The sequence below is a fragment of the Parasteatoda tepidariorum genome, chromosome 5 (genome assembly GCF_043381705.1).
Source record: "Parasteatoda tepidariorum isolate YZ-2023 chromosome 5, CAS_Ptep_4.0, whole genome shotgun sequence".
In the NCBI taxonomy this organism is placed as follows: domain Eukaryota; kingdom Metazoa; phylum Arthropoda; class Arachnida; order Araneae; family Theridiidae; genus Parasteatoda; species Parasteatoda tepidariorum.
In genome coordinates this window covers 31,993,622-32,013,168 of record NC_092208.1, presented here as the reverse complement: position 1 = coordinate 32,013,168, position 19,547 = coordinate 31,993,622, and the positions used below count along the sequence as shown (strand labels likewise).

Genomic DNA, 19,547 nt, shown 5'->3' with positions numbered 1-19,547 from the left:
CCCCCATCTAACTCTCTTCTGGTAAGTAGTCACTAAAAATGACGACTTTTGACAAAAGCCTAATGTTCTAACTATCGTTTTAACTCCCTTTTAGTCCACTTTTTACTGTAAAGATTACGTATTGATCCAAAAAAGTTCATGTTGCCATTTGAAAATTTCGAAATTTTTTCACTGTAGCTATAACTGTGAAAGCTACACCGAAGTTTTTAACATCTTTCTGAAGTGAATAGATCACTATGCCTAGGTACGAAATTTTATTTCCTTCACTTAAAGGTAGGGGTCATATGACGGTAAAGTAATGGTCATATGATGGCTTAAGGTAAGGGATCAANTACACAGCGTTACGGAAAATTTAGAAAGGGTATTCATAAGTTTGGGAAACACTGGCTTAAGGTAAGGGATCAAATGATGGCTTAGGAAAATAAAAGGGAAAAAAAAAGACTTACTGATTAATTAGACCGTTGAATTCAAAGAAAGAATAAGTAAATTTCAATGACTGCTACAAAAGAAGAATGAAACTACAGCAGAAATTTGCGAATCTATACAAAATTTTAACAGCAAAAATCCAATGTTTCCGTATATAAAGTCAAATATAATTGTAACAAATTCAATCAATGCTTAAGACATCATTTTCTTATGTTTCGGATAAAATTCACAAAACAGAAAATTTTCAGACTCGACTTTCTAAGGTAAACATATAAGGTAAGGGTTATTTAAGCTTCAAACTTACACTTAAGGAATGGCGCAAAACAAATTTAAAATTTTGAATTTTACTTATTTTTAAAATCTCCCCAAAGCTATTTTTAATGTCTTGTAAAATTTTTTACTAAATCTACAAACAACTTTTTTTTTATTAATAAAACATAAATTGGCACGAATTATGCAAAAAAATACATACACATTCATTTTTACATCATAATATATAAAATAAAAATATTCATAGAATACAATGATAAAAAATAGGGTATAAATCATTCTGTGTTATACAAATATTACACAAATTTAGTGGATTATTCTATCAACTCGAGCTAGGTAGAATTATAATAAATAAGAGAACATTATAAGGTGTTTAGGGAAAAAGAAAAAATTTCCTCAATCAATCAGTTGCTTAGAAGACATAGCAGACTAGACTCTCCTCTTGTTGATAGCACCTCTTAGACCATTCGAACTTTCTGAGATTTCTTCTTGGTTGGTAAATAACGTATATCATTCAGGATAAATATATCATAAACAAAGAGTGTTTCGTTAGGATAAATCGTTTATGCACAATATCGTTACAAGAATATTCTATGTTTCGTCATTGTTGAAGAACTGAAACGTTATCTGCCTTTTTGAAACATTTTTCGTTAAATACAACGTTACTTTCTACTAGGTTATAATACAAGAAGACAATAGGTAATAATATAGAAAAAAATAATTTTCGTGATTGACGAAATTATATTATCGAGAAAAATATTTTCATTTTTAGAAGAAAAAAGTAGAAATTAACCTGCAGTTATTTTTATTTTTAATTAATTTAACAATCTGTTTTTTGTCAATTTATTTCTTTTTCAAGTTTAAATCGATTATTATTTGAACAACTTCTAAATGTAGTCATATTACTAATAGGCACATAAAAAGAGCCGGAATTTAATACATACTGGTATCAAAGTCTAGTTTATTAATTTAAACTTTAAGAAACTCATACAAAAATTGAAAGAAATTTTTCAGAAGAGAAAAAAATTATAAATAACGACCATATATCATATCCGGGTATTTGATTTCATTATAAATATAATGTAAAGATCCAAATACCGATTATTGTTGATTCCACGCTGACCTGGTGCTGATATAAATTATTTCTAGTGACAAATAAATAATGGGTTAAAGTTTAATGGTCATCGAGCTAACCACGGGGAGTTTTTACATTCTTTTCTCCATATAACATATGCAATGGCTTGTTTCATTTAAGAATTTCTCCTTAATAGTGATAATGTTCCAATATTTGACTTAGGCGTAATTTAGCCACGTGAATTGCTTCAAAATTACGAAATAGCCACAAATAGAGTACAATCAGTGACAGTTTCTATTGGCTTATGACAATGCATGAGTAATAAAAAAAATTCAACTACCTTCTCAGAAAAAACGATTGAGGTTAAACCATCATATCGAGCCAATTTGAATTAACTTTAATATGGTACAAAATTGAACTATATTTTAAGCTAAATTAAATCACAGTATTACGCAGTTAAATAAAAGAAAAAATGAATTAGTGAAAAAAGTGGTTCAGTTTGAAAATCCTGCATGGATTGGAAAAAGTCACTGTGGTTATAAAGTTTCCATTTAACCCAATTCATTGAACAAAATATTCACCAAAACATTATACCAACTGTGCAAAGGTAACTACAAAGTTAACCCTTTGACACCAGTGTCCCTTTTATATATAATTTTTCTGACTTTCTAATTACAAGCAAAAATATATATTTTGATATTTTTCAATTATAAAAAACAGTCTAATAATTACTAAGATAATCTGTTAGATTATCGGAAATATATCTGTACTAAAATATGAAATCCCCCCAAAAAAGTAGTATGAAATTATTTCTTCATTCAGATTCAAAAATTTATTAATGGTTGATGTTGTAAATTAAAGAAATTTCAATGATAAATAATTGCTTCTTTTACAACTGAATAACTGCAAATAAGTGCAATATTAAAAAAAATCATTGTTTGGATGTTTGGAACATTTTTACCTTTAATGCAGAAAAAGATACAAATGTTTCATGATGTATTTGATAACCATAGATTATTAAAATGCTAAGCATAATATTTTCACTTATTTTGATTTAAATTAATATGAAATAAAGAAAGAAGCACGAAAAATAAGTTAAATAAAAATTCTGAGTCCGAGGGTCAATTTTATGGAATTTAAGTCACTATGTTCTAAAATGTCATCTTACTAATGATTCAGTTATTTACACTGATTAATTACGAATACTGTATGCATAGTTATATAAATTAATCATTCAGAAAAACTTCTCAATTGTTAACAACAGAATGATTATTTCGATAAATAATTCTGAAGTCTAAGAAGAATTGGCCTTAGAGGTGGGATGAAATTCTCGTCGAGTCTTCTATGTTGAATTGCATGCGGGTCGTTATCCAGTTGATATCGGAGGTGACATCGATTGGCTCCTTCATTGTCCTTTCCAAGTAGTCGACACGACCATGTCCGTCAATTAATATCACTGTGTGAGTCCTGTGGAACATAAATAACATTCAAAATAAATATTAAATTCACAGATGATTGTATGTTAACAATTATAAGACGAGGATAGATTAAAAAAAGTTTATAAGCAATGGCAATTAAAAAACAATTATTGTGGAACATTAATACATTCCTCCAAAGTGGAGACAGCATACTATAGTTGCCTAGCAGTGGTTATAAGGATAGCTTATCCCAGTTCGAAAGACGATTTGTTGAAGTCATTCAAATGACACCCTTCTGGTCCTCGATTTTCTTAGGGTCAACGGTCTGATGGACCTTGTCTGACTTCGTTCAGCATTGGAGGATAAGCCACAACAACAACAGAAGCCTAGAAAAGTGGTCTCATATCGTAGTGCGAGCAGTATTTTGTTTTTATGAACAAGGATTTTCATCCAAAGCAAACGCCTTGTCATGCTTAGTGAGGGTGTTAATCTCTTGCTGGTTAATAACAGATCTCATCCTGATCGAAAAACGCAAGCATTGTTTCAAAACTTCAAGTGGAAAGTTTAAAGCTACCACCATACAGCCCAAACTTGGTACCCAGTGACCATTTCCTGTTTCTTAAATTGAGCGAAAACTTTCCTTACTATATATTTTTTACTTAACTCAAAGAGGGGCACGGAGCTATGTAGAACAGAAACAAACTAATTACGCATCGAGGATGTCAGGTATACAAAGCAAAAATATAGCACTGTAATATGTAAACAATTAATAAGTCTAAGTAAAGTAAAATATGTCGACGAGAAGGAATTATATTTCAGCAAATTCGACCTGTGATACGGAGCTGTATTTAATTAACTTCACGTTAATTAGCATTCTAACCTATATGGAGAAACTTAGCTAAACTTTAACACGCCATTTTGCTTATGAACGATTAGCTGACGTCACATGTGCTTGTATCTGTGATCTTTTTCTTGAAGTAAAAGTATCCAAATCTCATTAATTAGATAGAACTAATAAAATTCTCAATAGCTGCGAGTATTAAGTCGGAGAAGCAGAGAAAAATTGACTAGATAAAGATTGCGATAGTAAAATTCTTTCTGATACGGGGTTTGAATTTATGACCCTATAGAAAGATACTAGAGTTTTTTTTACTATGTCACCGGAAAATTGCATTAAAATTTTTTTTGTTTTTATTACGCGGCTTAAATGTTGTTGTTTTTTCTGGGGGGGGGGAAACTATGAAACTATTGAAGTGGCCTCAAAATGAATATCGTATTCGAAATCAACATTTCAAAATTTTTAAAAAAATGTTTTATTCAATATCAAACTTTTATGTTTTACTTGTAAGATTAAACGGAAAAAGTTGACAAGTCGAAACATTTTGTTAAAAAAATAATAAGATGAAATGAGGAGGATACAGAAATGTTTGCATTTACTCAAATATGAATGAAATAAACTTTCGTTTACTAAAAAGTAGGATCTTGTTTTCAGAAAAGGTTGTTCGTTCCCTCAAACATGATAACTTTACTGTCGAGAATCTCAGTATTGATGAAGATACTTGTTACAGTACCGAAACTGTCGTCTTTCGCATTTAACTGTATTACTCGTCTTTTAAGTTTTATGTTTTACTTTCATTATAATGATATATTTTGTGACTACAAATTTTCCAAATACTCAAATATATTTAACTTAAAATAAGTTTTCATTTCTGCTGTGCAACATAAAAATACAACCGATAGTGCACCATAAAGAACTGATGGGAAATGGATTTGGGAGAAATTTCCCTTAATATTTTGTTTAGAATATACCCGATTACCCCAAGAAACTTGTTTAAAAAAGTTCTCAATTTTGATTCTTATTGATTTGTTTAAAATCCATAGGACATACAGAGTTTGAAATATAAAGTATGAGAATGAAACTCTTTTAACACTTAAGGAGTAATACAAAAAATAATGCATTAAGGGAAATAATAAAGGTAAACTTGAGATATCAAATATAAGGGTATTGATAATGTTATACATGTGACACTCAATGTGATATGAGAAATCATAAAGTAAAAAAGGGACAGCAATTATGATTTATCATATTTGCTTACCATATTGCTACCACTTCTCTTATAAGAGAAGTGGTAACTGTATAAATGAGAAGCAAAAATATAATAAGAGAAATCATAAGGGTTAAAGCATGAAAAGGAAAGTATTATCGGTATAAATGTGTTACTAAACGTGATAAGAGAAATCTTGAGGGTAAAAAGTTATACAAAATATGATGAATGAAGTAATAATATAAATATGATAAGAGAATTCATAAAGTAAAAAGTGTTATCAAATATGATAAGGGAAGTAATATCGGTATAAATGCGTTATTAAACGTGATAAGAAAGATCATGAGGGTAAAAAGTTTTACCAAATATGATAAGTGAAGTAATAATATAAATATGATAAGAGAATTCATAAGGTAAAAAGTGATATCGAATATGATAAGGGAAGTAATATCGGTATAAATGCGTTATTAAACGTGATAAGAGAAATCAAGAGGGTAAAAAGTTTTACCAAATATGATAAGTGAAGTAATAATATAAATATGATAAGAGAATTCATAAGGTAAAAAGTGATATCGAATATGATAAGGGAAGTAATATCGGTATAAATGTGTTGCTAAACGTGATAAGAAAAATCATGAGGGTAAAAAATTATACCAAATATGATAAGTAAAGTAAATACCGTATAAATGTGATACTAAATATGATAAGAGAATTCATAAGGTAAAAAGTGATATCAAATATGATAAGGGAAGTTATAAAGGTATAAATATAATACTAAATATGATAAGGAAAATAAGGGTTAAAAGTGATACCAAATATAATAAGGGCAAACACATGGCTCCAAAATGGAGAATAGAAATGATAAGAAAACATGTGATACGAAATATGATAAGGGGAATAATGAAATAAAAAATAACGTATGATAAAGAAATGATAAGGATAATCTTTGAAATAAATGAAGAGTAAATATTCAACTCTTCTAACTATTTAAAGATGGTGAATACATATTTTAAAATTTATAGCAGGATTTTCGTCCTTCTTACCTGGAACCGTATACTCCTAGTTCTGGCTTTATAAATATGGCACTCAACTCCTTGACGTATTCTTTAGGTCTACCATCAGCATCTTTGTCTAGTTGCTCGTCAGGATAATGGCTGATGATTAAGAAAATAAGAGGAGTTTTAAAGAAACAACAGAAAAGATTTTGCTGTAAATGCATAAAAAGAAACTTGTATCTGTTGTATATATTTCACATTGTACAGCGCAAAAAAAAGAAAAATGAACTACCCTGAATAACTTTTGATCTAATGATCGAATCTTAACGTTCTGACACTCAATTTTAATGGTTCGAGGGGATGACTTCAAATATGCTAAATAATTAGCTCAGATCATATTTTATGTAACGAAATTAGACACAAAAACGCACCTTCTTTGAATAAACATAACTTTTTTCCCGACAGATTTGGATTTACGTCCCCCAAAATATAGGAGGTGGCCGCAATCTGGGTAATAGGATGAAAATAGTTTCCGCAAGTGAGGGGTTCATGGTTTGGACCCCTTAATGTAAACTTTATTTTTTTGTGCATTTCGCTATATCTCAAGAAATATTTAAGCTAATTAAACATTTTTTGCACACATTTATAAAATTCGTTCAGCCACAAATAATTCCGCACAAAAAATAAATTTTAGTGAGTTTTTATTACATTTATTATTGTTTTACTATTTTATTTAATAATAGTCGAAAACATTTTTAATTTTAAGCCATACGATTTTTTACATTGTTTTAAAGAATGAATTTTTACATGGAATAATACAAATTATTATCAAAATCAATCGATTAATTCCTGAGAAATCGAATTTTAAAAATATGACTCTTTCAAATTGTGATTTCTCAGAAACTTTTCGATCTATTCGCTCAAATTTTGTATTTTGTCATTTAAAAATATATTCTTTAAAATGATGTGAAAAGCTATATACCTCATAAATTAAAGGTTTCCACATATCATTAAATAAAATAATAAAAAATAATAAATACTCACTAAAATTTATTCTTTGCATTGAACAACCTGTGACTAAACGAATTTCATAATTGTGGGCAAAATTTTTCATATTCGCTTTAAAAAGTTCTCTAGGTATGGTGAAATATGCAAAAAGCAAAATAAACATTAAAGGGTTCAAACTTCGAACTGCTCTGCTGATCAAACTAGGACCACCATATTTTCCAGATTGCGCCCTACCCCCTATATTTTGGGGGTCAGAAATCCAAATCCGTCAAAAAAGGTGTATTCATTCAGAGACAGTACGTTTTTGTGTCTGATTTTTCACCTTAAAATATCGCCTGCACTAATTGATTCGCATATTTGTGGTCACCCCCACGAACCATTAAGATTGAATCCCAGAACATGAAGATCCGATCATTAAATTAAAGGTTATTCAGGGTGGTCAGTTTTTTATTTTGCTCACTGTACAACATTGCATTTCTCTAAAATTCAGAATAACGCGAAGTCTCAGTGGAGGAAACGCCAAGAAAGAAATATCATTTAAACACATGAGCTTAAAAGTTATAACTGATAAATGCATCGTGCAGAACTTTTGGGAAATTAGTTTGAGAGTAATTCACTAACGAGGTATTACTATGTCTTTTAAAAAATAAGTGTTCTTTTATATTTCTGAGGATATTCAAAAATTTTCGAATATTTCAGTATCAAAAGTGTCAAAAAAAGGAAAAAATGAAAATTTTAAAAAAAGTTTTAAGTAAAAGTTATGACTTATGATTGACAACACCCCATCAATGAAAGTTTTATAATAATTGGATTTTCTTAAAACATGCTAACCAAACATACAACATATTCCGTGCTGATCATCCTTTTTTGCAGATATTTAGAATGTTTGTAAAATAAACTAAATGATGCTCACATTAGAAGATAAGAGACAATTCAATAAGAGAAAAAAACTATCAAATTCCGATGGCTCATTATCAAGGTTAATAAGTGAAAAAAATATCTTCAAAAGTTCACACATTTAAATTGTGGGTGTACTAAATTTATATATATTTTGTTAACAGTGTCGAAATAGCTGTATTTCATAATGTAAAATAATTAGCTTACAGAGTGTCATCTCGAAGAACTTGAAAGATGTCTGTTATTAGTTCTTCCTTATGAGATGTACGAGGATGATGAGCTGTTACATCTTCAAACTTCCTTTTGGCAGCGTTCACTTTCTTCCAGGGATGAGAGGGAGAACTATTTCCAAACACGTGCACTCCTGTAAATAAGTTAGCAACAAATAAAAGGGGAATTAATTTGCGTCTTTGTTTACTGCCATTCAGAGGCAAAAACTATAACAAAAGATAATGTTATGCATCAACCAATATCCAGGGTGATAATAAATTATTTTGTCAACACATCATTTGCATATACCGTGTGAGGTAATGGAATAAAACTTTGAATGAAATTTCCCCATGCATTATAAAACACTCCACCCCTTAATGAATATTGTTAAAAACGATTATCCAGCTTTCACGCATATGGTTACATGGATGAAATTTCGACATTTTCTAAAGGCAATGGTCATTTATTTCTCACAATATGAAACTTTGAACAATATTTTCAGCATGTAAACCACCAGCGGTTGGCAGAGATGAAGAAAAAAAGATTCAGTATACAAATCACTGTGCCTTTTTCTTCGTTACCGCTGTTGTAGAGAAGGTTCAATATAGTGCTGAATATCTGATCTAGGCGAAAACTTGTAAAATACTATTTTCTTCATCTTTGTATAACGTTGTCACCAATCGAGTAAAATAGTCGTTCCAACTTCATTATCGATTTTGTACTGTAAGGACCACATTTCACAAATTACGAGCTGCATTCGAAAGTTTTAAAATTCTGTCTCCATAACCGTGAGAGCTGGATAGTATAGCTTTTACCACCACTCTTGAATATACCTTATGATATATTAATATAAAACTTTATTCTATTTTCTCGAATAATGTGCTCTCAAAGGGACTCATACAGTAGGCAAAATTTATTAATAATCACCCTGTATTAAAATATAAACTCTCGTTTACAAGAATAATTCTACCAAAGAAAGAAAAGTAACCAATCATTTGTAAAACGTTAGTTTATGAATGAAAATAATACAAACATCAGTCCGAACTTCTTGTTGCATTTCTAAAAATGTCTCGGAAGCAATTGAGGATTGAAGCAATGTAAGATTTAGGGACTAGAAAGCAATTGAATATTTAAGTAGAACATGTGATGTAAAGGAATTTTTTGAAAAAATTAACTCCATAGTATATAGAGGTGTACTATTGAAAATAAAATCATTTGAAGGTTTAGAACAGTAAATAATCTTTCTGTATCTAATTTCTTGTTGGCATAAATCTTAAATACATTTAATCACTCACACGGTGCTCTCTAATGTTCGACCTTACTGTGTACTTTAAGAGTCCTTGTCAGTAATGAAGTAAAATAATTCTACACATCAAATGTCACGGAATTGGATATTTAAGGGGGAAAGAAAGAAAACACCATAGAAATCAGGAAAAGTACTATTGAAAATGGCGGGAATAAAACACATCAAAGCTTATTTCATTGTCCACAAATCGCCCAACCATAGCCAAGCACTTAGTCCCATTTTTAGGACTATTAACAACCACGACAGGAATATCACGTAATTTTGACCCCAGACAGACGACGTGGACAGTGCCTGAGTTGGAACCCCTCTCTTGTTTCACTGTTCAAATAAAGAGAGGAGTAGAAGGTTCTTTTATCTGGCAATCAAATATTGCTTAATAAATACATGCACTGTAATTCAATGCATAGTTCAACAGTTTTGCGTCTTCAATTCCGTCTTCTTCAAAAGAGATTCCTCACATACTCCTTTTTCTCTTGTCTTCGTTTAAATAATAATTTGTGATCCTCGATGTGTTTACCTTTCCCAACTTCATTCTTAACAAGCTTTCTAAAAATACACATAAAGGAGTGTGGTAGAGGAACACCCTGTATGAGTATGTTTAGTAAAATTGAGTGATTTTAAAATGTCACTTCATGTTTGACAAACTCTATTTTATTATATTGTTGTTGTTTCTAATGCTACTTACCTATATCAGCAAGTCTGATTGGCGAAACCAAGCGAATTTAAGGCAAAGGGATGCGTTTCTTGTTTCGCGGTGGCGCCATCTATGGCCAAGAATAAGACTTCACAAACACGTCACAGCTCGTTTATAGAGCGGGCCCATTCATACATCCATTCATTCATCCACAGATCGTAATTTTGACTTGAATCAGAGAACAATCAATCTCCAATTCAGTACCCTCAGATGTATAATTTGTAATGGGAGCATGGAGGACTTTTTGACTCAACAGATTTAACGTACACCAGTCACCATTTACTACACGGGGTGTAAATGGTGACATTCCTCGGCCAGCGGGATCAAACTCACGACCTCTTTGACATGGGCTTAATGGCTCATTTTATTATATTGAAAAACTTAGCGAAACATGTTGATCCACTGAACTCTCCACTTGTAATATAGCTATATCCAGTTGTAATATAGCTAGGCCTTTAATAATGTCAAATTTAACTATTTGACACTGAACTACGCGTATAATTGCTTAACATTTTACTATCTTTTGTTTCATAAGAAATATTTTAAAAATTAAGAAATAAAATAATTACCTGGCTGCATAACGACTGGTCCTTTTTCACTGTCGTTGGTGTAATATAGAGCTGTGACGTCACCCAGCATCGGCCTATCAGTTTAAGTATAAAAATATTGCATAGCAATGAATAACTATTTGTTGGCCATCCATGAATTTTTCACTTATTATCACATTCGAACCATCAGCCAGCAAATCATCAGACTTTCGCTCAAAGATAACAGCAACCATTCAACAAAATATTGTTATATAATAAAACAAATGCAGTTTCGGACAACATATTTTTGTGATTTTTTATATCACAGATATAAAATTAACGTAAAACATAGGATTTCAACAACTCTCATCTTTAAAACAATTAAATTTGTGATATTTTTAATGTTGAAAAATGAAACATTCGAATAACAATAACAATAATATATTGAGAGTCGAAAATTTATATTCAAGTGGAAAAAAAAGCTTTCAAGTGAAAAAATAGCAGACACGATTTATTATCGAGATTAATTAATGGAAAGATGAGTTTAAAGATTACAAAAACTTATTAATCTGTTGAAGAAAACTAAAGGTATTTCAAATAATATTTTTCAAGCAGAATAATTATTATTAATTATTAAATATTTCCAATTAATCTTACCAACAAGGTTATTAAATATTTCCAATTAATCGGAAAATTATATTCAAATGAAAGAAAAAAAAGTTTCATCAAGGTAAATATGAATTGTTATCGGGGTCAATTTAAGCAAAAGTGATATAGAAACTGTTTATCTGTTGAATGAAACTAAATAAAATCTAAATAATTTCCTTAAAGCCGAATAAATATTGAAAGCGGCTTTTAGTTTCATACAACAAATAAACTGATTTTTAATGATTGTTTGCAATCATTCAGCGTTTCAAAACTGTTGTTCGTGAATCAATTTCCTATAGAATAAGACTGTTTATATTTATGAGTGTATTTCATATTCCACTGAAAAATCTTATAAATTTACTCATGATTTACTCAAAGATAGCATAAGCAAAATAAAAATAAAAAATAGTTGAGACAAATTATTGTACAAATTGTAAAGACACAGTTCCCAGCAGATCAGTGGCTGTGACCAACAAGCCGGTGAATGACCACTTTGATCAACCTGCTTAGGGACCGAGCGTGCGCGGTATCGGCCCTCATTAAACTGATCCCCTGTAAGGAGTCGCCTTCACGCAGGTCGTCGGACTACCAAAATGGGAGAGCCATCTCCTCTGCATAGGATCAAAATTGTGATGACAAGTCTTTGGATCATCATTAGAGATGTTTCCCCGACCACCAATAGCCCATTGTAAGGCTTTAGTGAGATGTAAGTAAAATACCTACCTAACTACTGATGCAATTTCAAAACCTCACCCTATGATATACTAAAATTGATTTAAATAGAGTAAAATAATTGTTTAATACTTTGATGGTTTACTACAAGATATTCATAATTCATCAGATCGGGAAGCGTTAAAATAATATTCACAGATGCATTTAAATAAATTATTAATTATCTTAGGCATTTGCGTCAAAAATTTATATTTCTTATAGGGTTAGCATTAGTGGCAGAAATTTATGTCCATGAATGGTACTGACCCATTATTTACTTTCAAAGAAAAAGTCAAATAGAGGGCGCGTTTAAAAAAGTACGGCGAATATGTTTATTACGGACCAATGAATAAGATTCGATTGTTGTGGCATTTTCGGAAGGAGTTTTTCGTCAGTTACGTCGTGACCTTTTCAACATCGAAAATGGCGTCAAAAGTTTAAGGCAGAAGGCGCATGAAGCTAAATAAGGAGAGTAAGGCACAAAAAGAGACGAGTAGACAAACGACATAGTAAACGACAAAAGAGAATCGGCAAAAAGGAAAGATATTGTTCCAAGCGTGCAACAGTTGCAACTGACTCATTTCCGGTTTTGAGTCCCTTAAACGGCTTCTAAAGTGATTACAGAGTCAGTACATTGTTGTCATACATTGAGTTTAACAGTGTGCAAACTTTCTTGTTACTTTTTGTGACAAATAAATAAATTAATAACTAAAATAAATTGGTGAGACGTTGTCTAAAGTCTTGATGCACAGCAGATACGATATTAAACACTGCTCCGTCTCTGGAATCAGATTGGCAAATCGCAGCATGATTATGAAACGTGATTACTTAAACGGATCAGACTATCTGAATTATCTTTTTAAGGGATGTAGTGTCAACAATTACAGCTGTAAAAATACATTTATGTTACTTTTCTTTTATCGCACCTTGTAAATGCGGGATCATTTACCCTGAAATATCTTACTGATCTTACAAATTATTTTTTCTAGCTCTTCTTTTGCTTTTGTGTCGTATAACACGTTGTTCGAAATCTTGATGAGCGGCAGATACGGCAAGATAAAGTTTCGAAGCCTATCGACACATCACAGTTTATTTAAGTGGGACTATTTCAGCGGATCAGGGTATCGGAATTAGCATTTTAAGTGGATTCAGTATCAGTAGTTGCTACTGTAAAAATACATTTACGGTATCTTTCTTTTATCACATTTTGTAAAAGCGGGATCTTCGATTTTGAGATATCTTGCTTTCATCGTTACTGATCTTTTTCCTTTCTTCTTTTGTTTTCGTATAGTTTCGTATGGTTCGTACAGTTTATAAATCACTTTAATTTTGCTATCTCGGATAGATAGTATCGTTCGTTTTTAATGCTGAGTTTGTCAAACGTCCTAGAAGGGAGAAAACCTTCTCACGGGTTACCATAAACGAGAAATCCGATCTTATAGTAGTCCGAATGTTGTAACATCTTTCTTGGTTGCCTCCACTGCGCAGTTAGTAGTCCAGACGTTGTGACATCGTTCTGATTTACTCCCCACTGCGCACTTTATGTTCACTAAATCGGACTACTAAATTGATTAGTGCGAATGCCTTCTCTTATCTAAGAGGTTTTGGTTTGAAAGGGCGAAACTGCGTGTTCGTCGTGTGCAATATAACCCAAACCAACCAACATCAACAAAAAAAATACCTGTTGGTCCCGATAATTTATATAGCGTCAATCATAGTGACAAAATAAAAACAAATTCTAATATCACTTACTTAACTTCAATGGTAACAAGTAAAAAGCCATGATACATGAATGCTTCTCTCCTTAATCTTTGCATGTAATTAATGTTGTCCATTCCACTGTCCAGGTAATTGACCACAAGAAATCCTATTATAAGAATTATTCTGAATTTCACATTGATAATGCATCATTGCATAAAAAAGTTAAGCTTAAATATCTCGGTTTCTTTTTCTTTGATTAGCATGCACTCATTTCACGAAATTTTCGAAATAATTTCAAGTTAACCCCTTAACGATCGGTTAATTTTTAAGAANGTAATTGACCACAAGAAAGCCTATTATAAGAATTATTCTGAATTTCACATTGATAATGCATCATTGCATAAAAAAGTTAAGCTTAAATATCTCGGTTTCTTTTTCTTTGATTAGCATGCACTCATTTCACGAAATTTTCGAAATAATTTCAAGTTAACCCCTTAACGATCGGTTAATTTTTAAGAAAACGGTCTTAAAAGTGCCTAGTTTTTTCACATATCACAAATACAAGTATTTGATTAGTGCTGACTAGGACTGGGCGATACATCGATGCATCGGAAAACATCGATGTTGTGCAATCATCGCCGATCCGATGCTTAGACTGGCTTCTTTTTCGAAGAATTGTGAATTCCGATGTGAGCACGATGTTTTCCGATGCCAGGTAGACATCGATGTTTCCCGATGTCGCGAAGCATGATTCTCCCTCTCCAACATCGATGTTCGCAAGCACGCGCGATGAGCATTTTCCCCCGATCATGCGGCGACATCGATTGTCATGACAATCTTTTCCCCTATGTTTCTTCCTTCGCGAAGTATCAAGTAACGATGTGCTCACACGATGATTTCCGATGTGACTAGAGGATCTTTTCCCCTGTGTTTCTTTCTTCGCGAATTATTAAGTAACGATGTGCTCACACGATGATTTCCGATGTGACTAGACGATCTTTTCCCAGTGTTTCTTTCTTCGCGAATTATCAAGTAACGATGTTCTCACACGATGATTTCCGATGTGACTATAACTCATCGCCAATGAAAGATGAAAAGGTGCTTTCTTCATTTCGTGCAAGTCCAAGAAAGGAAAGTGATTCTCGGAGGATTATTTATGTTTTGTTATTTGACAATACTTTGAGATCATTTTTGTCTTGTTGAAGAAACGATCGTCTGTTTCGATAAGACTTTTTATTTATTCACTTTTTTACCTATTTATTTTTCTTTGTTAAATCTGAAGAATTGCATTCCTTAAATATGGATAAAATGTTTTCATTAATAATTTTATATAGCTGCAATTTTGCGTAATGACCACGTTTTCAATTATTAAAAAATGATTATTATTATTGTTAGAAAATATTTAAAAAAAATCTATTATTTTTGCAAAAAACTTTTGCAAACGAGGTTTTGAACCGACAACTTCTCAAACGCAAATTTTCTTTTTAAGACAGTCGTTTCGTTTTTATCTCTTTAGCATTTTCTTTTTCGACTTGACTGCTTTTCGATCTTTCTTATTTATAACAATTTTAATAAGAGTGTGCAGTTAAATTTTATTTCCACGAAATATAGTTTAGCAACATAATAATACATTAGGTCAGCAATAATTTTGAAAAGAAATTTTCAAATAATTGATTTTTACAACATTGAAGCCATAATAATTTCCATCATATCCTTTTTCAGGAAATTTTGTTTTTATACTGGTTTTTCTCAATTTCCTCAATTAGTTCAAAGGTTACTACCTTCAATATATCTACTGCCTTCAATAAATTATTGAAAGATATTCTTCAAGAAATTCTGGAGAATGAAAGGTCAAGAGGTTATGCGCATCGGCTGTTCTAAGTTTTCTAGCTTTCTCAATCCATATTTTTTTTATTTTTTTTTATAATTTTCTATTACGTTTTTTATTTTTCTGTTTATAAAGATTTTTAAATTGTTGGCTCAAAGCACATTTAAAATTTTATAATTGTATCTATTTTATTTTTACAATTGGCTGACATAATTCGTTTATCCAAAGATAATTTTATGTAAAAATGATTTTAATTAATTTTTTTATTAGTAATAGTCGAAAAAAGTTTGAATTGTAAGGTATACAATTTTTTTAAAAAATATAACTTTTTATTTTAAAATAAAAAAGTTAAAAGAAATTAGTTGAATAGTTTCTGAAAAATAAATTTAAAAAAATCAGACTTTTTGGAATCCAATTATGAAGTCAACAGTTAATTTTTTTTTCATGCACTGCACTCTATCCACAAATATCAAATATTAATTGCTGAAATATCCATGTTAAGATAAATTTATTACAATATGAGAAATGAAAAAATGCACCAATTTCTTCTAATTTTATTTTCTAGAAAAATTATTTCTTAATGTAATAATTTTTAATGTGTTTTTGTCTATGATACCTAACCATCTTTAAGAATGTTGAAAATTAACGATAATTTTTGTTGGCTAAGGTTAAAATACTATTCTTTTTTTTAAATTCATCCTTAAAGATAATTTCTCATTTTTTTAAGCTGCGTGTAAAATTTTAATGAATTATTCGTTTCACCAGTTAACTATTTATTCAATATCCTCTTTCTTTAATTTAAAAACTTCCGATTGTTTTCAGAAAAGTTTGAAAAGATGTGTTTTATTTAAATTGAAAAAGACAGTCTATCGAATTATTTTAATCCAAAAGAAGAAAATAATCAGTTTACAAAACATTGATATACCAGGATATAAAGTCATACATTTAATTTACTCCTATCTTTACTTTTTTCTCTTATTGATTATATAACTTTATTGAAATTAAATACCTATAAAATGAATATAGTTCGTATAATGTAAATTTGATGCATTTTGGCAGATTTTCACTTTTATAAATTTTTCTGATTATCCCTCTTGAAATCCCCAAACACACGAAGTTTAAATTCTAAAAATCTAATATATATATTTAAAATTTTAGTTTTAGTCTTACTTTACAGTAGCATCAAATAAATAAAAAGTAAAGGTGTGCAAGAATGCAAAATTTGGCAACCAAATCTGAAATAGTAATGTGACATCGCGATGTATCGAAACATCACGATGTTTGAGTGGCGATGCATCACGATGCTGAAATCTTAACATCGCCCAGTCCTAGTGCTGACATCTAGTTTAAAATAAACGAACTACCTGCAACTACCTTAAAAATATCCTGGTACTGCCATCTGGTGTGTAAAATGAGAAATAAAATTTTTTCCAGGAAAGCGAAATGAATTAGTTTTATTCTTATTGGTGCGTTACTACTGAGCACTCCAGTCCAGAAATATCACGGGAGCCAGAAATAGAGGGTGAAACCTCACTCTTGCATTTTCACGGGAGCGAGAAGGAAGGGGTTAAAAGAATTGCTACAGAAATTATTCATACAAAATAAAGTTTTTACAAATATGAAATCCACATCAATAATAATAATAACTAATTGAAATTAGTGTAAATCTGATGTAGTTAAACTAATTAAATGTAGGTAAAACAAGCCATTTTTTTCTTCATATAAGAGATTATGCAGACATTATTGTTCCGACAATTCTGAACTCGGAAAAGGGATTGTACAAAGCAATTTCAAAAATTCAATGAGATAATTGAGACCCAATGGCATTTCAAACAACGTCGGACATTAAAATTCATGCGAAAATTGTTGTAATTTCTAATCTTGAAATTTTCTTGACAAAATATAGATATATTTTCATACTAACATAAAAAAAATTCGTAGATAACCCATGAAACATTTATTTAATGAAACATTTTAAATGAATGAACATTTAAAATTAATTAACGACACAGCAAGATAGCTTTTTGCTATGAATTATCATCTTATTAATGCTTAGGCATGGTTCCAAAATGCATTATAAACACATTAATATTATTTTTAAATTGTAAATTTTACGTAAATAAATTTTTATAAACATGTATTCGCGATTTTAAAGAATTGTTTTGTTGTTTCTCGTTAAAGAGTGTTTTTTTCTCAATGCAGTTGTTTCTCGTTAGTTTGTATATACATTTGTGTACATTCAAGAAACATTTTATTAAACGAGATTGTAACTTAATTTTCCTTAAAGTTTTAGCTGCACTACAAATTTTCCAAATAAAAATATTCTATGAATTCTTTTTGAAGCAAAAAATATAGAGTAGCTAATTTTAATATGACATACGAAGTATTAAAAAAATAGCAATAGCTCAAGCGATAGAGCAAAACATCCATATAATTTTTTTTTTTTTCATTTATGAATTATTTTTGTTATTATATAACTTTTAGACACTAATAAAAAGTGATCAGATTCTCAGTTCAATAAATAAACATTTTAATGATTTATTTTTCGGGCTTATCATTATTACCCAATACTCAAAATAAAAAAACGGAACACCTTAATAACTTATAGTCCATTGATCGGATTTTTATGCACTAAAGTACAATCTTAATAGTTACAGTGTCTAAGTTGACATAAGCTATTCAATTTATGCGGACTGTATTTTATGTAACAAAATCATACATAAGCCCATTTTCTATATCTCCGATTGTGTTCTTGATTCTAAAAATATGGAAAGTTGGAAGACGTAACCTTGAATATAAGGTTCAGTCGTTTAGTCTGTGCATTAAAAAAAATCCGTATCAAATTAAGCTATAAAGTACGGGCACTTTTCCGTAAAATCCATTTTAATCGTAAATTCCATTTTTACAGTAAAATACTATGTCTTAACTTTTACAGAAATATTCATTTAATAGAATTAGAACGATTAGAATTAGAACGATTCATTGATTTTACGGCAATTTTTACTGTAAAAATGACGGTGTATCAGATTTTTTGTTCCTAACATGTTCCGAAAAAAATGGATTTTACAGTAAAAAGTGCCAGCACCCTCAATGCTTGTACTTTTTACCGTAATTTTATCCGATTTTTTTACAATGTAGAGTAGTTGAAACATTAAGATCTTTCATATTAATTTCTGTTTTTAAGTATTTCTCTTTGAAACTATTTAAACGACAATTGGAAACAATTGTAAAGCCCCTTTGTACAAGAATAATTCCGTGTTAAATATAATTTATTGGAATTATTTGTATTTTTCATTAATTTAATATTAGTTATAAGCATTTAATAAATGGATTTATTTTTTAAAAAGAATCCTCGTGCAAAATAAAAAAATTTTAATTGCTAAATTAGTTTTAGAGATATAGCGAAATACGCAAAAAAAGGAAAAAATAATAATAAAGTTGATATTTTTCGGGTTATTTTACCATTTTTCAAAGTCTAAGTAATCAATCAATTGTGTCATTCTTTTTATTTTGAACTTCAAAAATCCGATTCCACCAGGGGAAAAAATTTTTTATTTCAAGATAGTTCGATTTTGTGTCTGATTCTTAACTTGAAATACCGTCCGGTTCTAATTATTTGACATATTTACGAAAAGATCCTCGAACTATTAAGATAGCATCTTTAGCAACAATCCAAAACATATCAAAAACTATTACGCGTTTTGTTTTTTCTTGTTTTTTTTTCTGAACACTGCATTTATTTTATACCATTCAACTTATAAACAATGCAAATAAAGGGAGTTGAATTA

General features: G+C 30.2%; 1 protein-coding gene across 1 annotated transcript in view; it reads right to left on the bottom strand.

Annotated features, from left to right (window-relative positions):
• Window positions 1-833: 833 nt before the first annotated feature.
• LOC107445956 (transport and Golgi organization protein 2 homolog) overlaps window positions 834-19,547 on the bottom strand; it is a 38,646-nt gene continuing 19,932 nt past the window's right edge. Inside the window, exons 3-7 of the mRNA XM_043042755.2 lie at window positions 13,983-14,097; window positions 10,914-10,987; window positions 8,342-8,498; window positions 6,278-6,388; window positions 834-3,238 (exon numbers count right to left, since the gene is read on the bottom strand). Of these exons, the coding sequence (XP_042898689.1) occupies window positions 3,082-3,238; window positions 6,278-6,388; window positions 8,342-8,498; window positions 10,914-10,987; window positions 13,983-14,097 (614 nt within the window). The 3' untranslated portion in view covers window positions 834-3,081. The remainder of the gene's footprint in view (window positions 3,239-6,277; window positions 6,389-8,341; window positions 8,499-10,913; window positions 10,988-13,982; window positions 14,098-19,547) is intronic.